Here is a 5,547-nt window from a genome sequence, read left to right as displayed (position 1 = left end):
TAATAAAGCATTTTCAACAATATTTCTGTAAATTTCTTTAATGATTTGTGTTCAAAATTATAATTGAATCAGTGTTAATACATATGGAATTATCTCGTATTTAAAACTCGTTTCTTTCCCGAAATCAGCAAATTATTCAAATCTTTAAAAATTGCAATCATTTGGAAGTTTTTGTATATTATAATTTACTTTAAATATTAATTAATATCTTAGAGAAACAAACCAATTTAGAAGATAACCAATATTTTTTATTCAAAATTTATGGTAAAAAAAACAATTTTTCATTGTTTGTTCGTAGATATATGAAAGCATTTGATTACTTTAAAGTAGTAATTGGCACTTTTGTCAATCTTATGTAGCTCTTTCCCGATGGAACAGGAAAATTTTCCACACCTTGAGGAAAGAGTTTTGGTAATTCTTCTTCCTTGACAGATGGAACTACCATGCAAGTATCGCCAGGCTGAAAAACAAATTAATTGAATAAATACACGTATTATATTTAATTAAATTTATATATATCTTTCATAATTATATCTTACATTCCAATCGGCTGGAGTAACTACTTGGTGCTTCTCTGAAAGTTGAAGAGCATCTAATACTCTTAACACTTCACTGTTAAAAAATATGTTATTTAACGATACACGTGTATATATTCAAAATATTAATATTTATTATGTAAATTCTTACGAAAAATTTCTTCCAGTAGAAATTGGATAATGAATCGATAGTTTCAACTTCTTATCGGGTCCTATGATAAATAGCTAAAAGATAATTTGTAACGTCTTAAATTAGAATTCATCATCTTTTTTAAATTATACACAATATGTTCTAAGTATTTAACATTATATTATTTTATCTATTTTTTTACCGATTATAAATACTAAAAATTAAATGCAACAAAGACAAAAATCTACGATACTAACAGAAATAGCTAATTTAGTCTCTCTTTTTTTATTTGTAAAGTTATATTTTACTTCTATGATAAATATTTTATCTTGAAGAACACACCCCACGGCACGTGACGGGTAATCCCTTCTTATCTTTGCCTTCTGGATCCAACATTTGCAATTTCTCAGCAATTTCTCTAGATTCGTCTCCGATAATTGGATAAGGGAAAACATCAAATTCAAAATCAGAATAGGCGCAGATATCCTAAAATATATTTATAACATTATTTTCAACGTAAGAATGAAATAATCCAAACTTACATCAATAAAAACGAACTTTAACCCATCTTTTGTGATCGGCTACACTATCACAAGACAAAGCTAACACTTTAACATCTCTCTTACGAAATTCGGGTATTAACTGTGCAACTCTTCCTAATTCGGAGGTGCAAACCGGAGTATAGTCAGCCGGATGAGAAAATAAAATTGCCCATCTAAACAAATACAGAAAATATTTTTATTAAATTTTCTCAAAATACAACAATAATTTTGTATACTTAAACCTTTTTTTTACTTATTATAATTAAGTAAAATTTCTATTTACAATGATTTTTCAGCCTAGTCATTACTAGAATTAAATTAGATTTGTATTTATCTCTTGGACAAAAGTACTTACAGATAAATTCGTCTCGTTTGATAAGATCTCTTACGGTATAAGTTATTTCAAGGTTCTTATGTCAAGGTCCTTATGTTTTGAGCTAACGAGTGATCGAGTGGATAAAAAATACAGAACACCGGTAGTTGATCGTGGGCTTGCCACGTTCTTCGGGTTTTATTTACGTATCTAACACCTATGGTATAGTTTCCCATAGAAAGTTCTCCTGAAAGACACCTCTTTGACAATAACCGATCCGAAAATCTTTAAGAGGAGGAACCTCTTAAAAAGTCTTCGGATATATCTTGGAAATTTCTTACTACCTGAGAAACCAGGCATTACTCGGAAAACAATGGAAACGTATCAAAAGATTCTAAATAATTTATAATTAGTATGATTTACCTTCCTCTAATAGACATAAATATAATAACGATAATAAAGTATATAAAAATATAGTTTAATAAATAAATGATAATAAAAAATAGATTTTTAATTTTAAAAAGAATAGAACAAATATATGTTAAATATATTTACTAACTTATTTTCCAGCCACTCGTGGAATCGAATTTTTCCGTAAGTGGTATCGGCTGTGAAATCCGGAAATTCTTGACCAAGGTTCAACATTTTCTCAGCTTAAACTGGCGAGATGTGCAATGAATTTATCTCTTTTATATACTTCAGAAAGAAATCTATCTTATCTTCCTCGTTTACGACCTATTTTTTTATTATTAGATAAATTCTACGGGCCAGAAATGGGTGATCTCACTTAATATTCCTTCAAATCAAACAAGTGAATTTTAATTATAGTAATAATTTAAATTTAAACTTATTTTACCGATTCCTTTCTATAGGGTTAAATACTATGGGAATAAAAATGGAGCGAATTCGTTCTATTTAATTATTTTTTGAATTGTGAGAAAACAGACGTGTGAACAGAGAAAACAGAATTGTGAGAAAAATCCTAGTTTAAATCAATGTTATTTAAATATTAGGAATTATTATAACAGAGCAGCCAGAAGTTCTTGACCTCCTTTACCTTTGTAACTAAAAAATTAAGAATAAATCAAAATCAAATAAGTACAGGAAAGATTTAAATGTGACGAACACTTAAACGTATATGTACAGATCTACAATATCTTACTCGCTCTAGTAGCTAAATCCAGTTGTACAGGGGTAAATATAGATTTGTACGTTTTAATTCGAGGCCCCCTAATAATGGCTCTAGTTATATTTCTGAATGATCGTCAATAATCAAGAGTCAATTTTACGAAAAAAAAACGTAATCTTTATCTGTTATATCTGAGATGACATTGAATTTAAACAGGAATTTTCGAGATTGGTATTATTTATACTCGTATAATAATTTAAAACTATTTTATGATGCTAATATTGTACAAATAACCTTTCAAATAAAAATTGACGATAAACTCTATTTAATTAATTAGTTAAAAAATAGATTATAGTTTAGTAAGCACCGCAATAGTTAATTTAAATTTTCCTATCAAAATTAAAAATTAAGTTTTTTTTTATGAAGATGACCCAAATAAAACATTTTCCTGTTAAATATTTCTTATTGTTACTTTACTTTCAACTCATATTTACTCTTAATTAGGGACGCCAAGAGGGGAGCAAAAGGGGTAAATAGTCCCTATACAATTACAATTTTAGTTTTCTTCTTTTACTTTAATATAGTAATTTAATTTGTTGCTATAAATTGAACTGTCTTTTGTTTGCCGATGATATTGTAATATTTTCGTATTCACCTATTGGCCTTCAGAGGAAACTTAATCTTCTACAGAATTATTGTAAGTCTAATAAACTACAGTACTTATTAATTAATGGGGCTATATCCAAAATAATGGTTTTTCGGAGAGAGGACAGATTGGGAAAAGCTGATAAATTTTATTTATGTAACTCTAAGTTGGAGATCTTTTCGTCTTACAAATATTTGGTATCTATTTTACTCCACAGGGCTCGTTTTCTTTTCACCTAGATAAATTGTTTTTGAAGTTTATATTTCAAATGAAGCATGGTTAGAATGAAGCAGTCTTCTATTAAATCATACTTCCGATTGTTCGATTCCTTGATACCCTCAAGTTTGGGATTTATGATTCCTATTTGGAGACCATTGTGAGGCTCTGGACAGGTCCGAACACTCACTAAAATTCGCGTTAAAATAATTGTTTTGAAGAAAATAATATGTTAGTTAGAAATAGATTTTTATTTTATGAAAACGCGACACTAACTTTTAAACAATAGAAGAATGTAAGTCCGTCGACCATTTCCGGTTGGAGATCGAATTAAACTTCGATTTTGACCTCTTCCACGCCCTCGAAAGGTTTAGAATTGTCATCAGGTGACGAGGAGAGACCAATCGGAAAGGGGAATCTGAGAGAAAACAGATAAAACCCCGGAAATTCGAGGACGCGACGGCTTCTTCTCCCGAAAGTTCCATGTGACGGATCTGTTGTTGTGTGTGTGTCTCGCACCCATCTTCGTCTCCATCTCCCGACCTCGGATCGACATCTTTCCATCAACGGAAGTCGACCGCATCGTCCCGGAGTCATCGAGACGTGATGGAATGGTTCATTCTCGAACAAGGGACACTCCTTCAAAATGGGACTATCGTGGAACCACAGGAGAGGAAGACCCAGCGACAGCAACCGCCGCAGAACTTCCAAGATGGCGGAAATTTTGTAAGCTTCTTTCGTGTTTAATAAACGGTTGTGTTGTTTGTAAACGAAGCATCTATCTCTGACTCAACTGCTTCCACATGTCGTTGATTGTTACCGCTTGGCAATCCAAACGGCAGGGGAGACGATGACGATATATATCACATATTATCGTTCATCGAGATAGTTTTTTTTCTTCCCCCTCGGCCCCACACCATCTCTTGTCGATAAACTAGAGAAGATGCAACTGAGATTTATCAGATCGATATTTCATATTATTCAATGCTTACTATATTCAATTTCCTGATTAAAAAAAAAAAACTCATTTTAGATGAACTTTTTCAGTCATTAAAAGATAAATATTGGGCCCAAGATATTCTTTGTATTGAGCAAAAGTGTAGCTTTTTTGAAACTTCTTTATTACCCCCATAGACATTTCGACATTATCAAACTTAAATTATAAGATTAAATCTTTAATAATACAACTACGACTCAATGACTATACTATTGTATTAAATGGGCATAAAATGAATATATCTACTTACTCCAATTGTCCACTACGTAACAGATTTTTTGAAAACGTTGAGAATCATTTATTTGTATCCCGTGAACTTACTGAACACTTAAAGGATACTTTTTTGGCAATTGACTTTAATATGTTTTGTTTATATGATGATAACTAGCTGTTACCCGCGACTTTGCCCTCGAGGATTTTGCGAGCAAACCCTATTTATATTCAGTATTTCAGCAAACATAGTAATTGTTATATAACGCCTACCGCTGAGAATGATGAGAATTGCCGGGAATCAAACGAACTATTTTCAATTTCATCAATTTTCTGGAACGTTGTTATTGCATATTGGTTTTATAATCGAACCAATATGCAATAACCAATTCGAATTTAAAATGGTTCGAACATTTTTAAAATCGAAATAGATAAAAATATTTATAACAATGTCTGAAATGTTATCAATTTAATACATCTAAGTACTCAATGAAAATTAAACGTAGTTGAAAATGAAAAATCGCATCTAAAATAGTACAGTAGAAGCCGTTCTTCCGGTTAAGACTTAACCCACTCTCTCTCCCCCCGCGGGGGAATTTCGAAAAATCCCTTCTTAAGGCTGGTATACACGGTAAGGAAATCCTTTGAGGATTAACCGTGTTTTTTTTTCTATCTATCCATTTTTAAATAAAAATAATTATTTATACGTTGGGAGATATTTTAATAAGTTTTGTAAATTACTATGTTCGATCCAGCCAGTTATATCCGAGTTTTTTTCGTCTGTTAAGCACATCCTTTGAGGATTTCCTTACCGTGTATACCAGCCTT

The 5,547-nt window shown here is 31.1% G+C and overlaps 1 protein-coding gene across 1 annotated transcript; it reads right to left on the bottom strand.

Annotated features, from left to right (window-relative positions):
- Positions 1-262: 262 nt before the first annotated feature.
- On the bottom strand, positions 263-2,220 carry LOC111623847 (peroxiredoxin-6-like). Its single transcript, XM_023366568.1, has 6 exons — positions 2,081-2,220; positions 1,225-1,381; positions 1,009-1,152; positions 688-761; positions 540-612; positions 263-460 (listed from the first exon to the last, which is right to left on the bottom strand). The coding sequence occupies exons 1-6, from the start codon at positions 2,164-2,166 to the stop codon at positions 317-319; spliced, it is 678 nt and encodes a 225-aa protein (XP_023222336.1). The 5' UTR covers positions 2,167-2,220; the 3' UTR covers positions 263-316.
- Between the last annotated feature and the right edge of the window lie 3,327 nt (positions 2,221-5,547).

The sequence above is a fragment of the Centruroides sculpturatus genome, unplaced genomic scaffold (genome assembly GCF_000671375.1).
Source record: "Centruroides sculpturatus isolate CEXI.00-Female unplaced genomic scaffold, Cexi_2.0 scaffold162, whole genome shotgun sequence".
Classification (NCBI taxonomy): Eukaryota; Metazoa; Arthropoda; class Arachnida; order Scorpiones; family Buthidae; genus Centruroides; species Centruroides sculpturatus.
This window is presented reverse-complemented; position numbering and strand designations above follow the sequence as displayed.

Coding starts and splice junctions, on each gene's coding strand:
- LOC111623847 (XM_023366568.1), bottom strand. CDS start 2,166: ATGTTGAACCTTGGTCAAGAATTTCCGGATTTCACAGCCGATACCACT. Junction 762..1,008: donor TACCCGTCACGTGCCGTGGG/GTGTGTTCTTCA, acceptor ATTATCTTTTAG/CTATTTATCATAGGACCCGA. Junction 613..687: donor TCTACTGGAAGAAATTTTTC/GTAAGAATTTAC, acceptor ATTTTTTAACAG/TGAAGTGTTAAGAGTATTAG.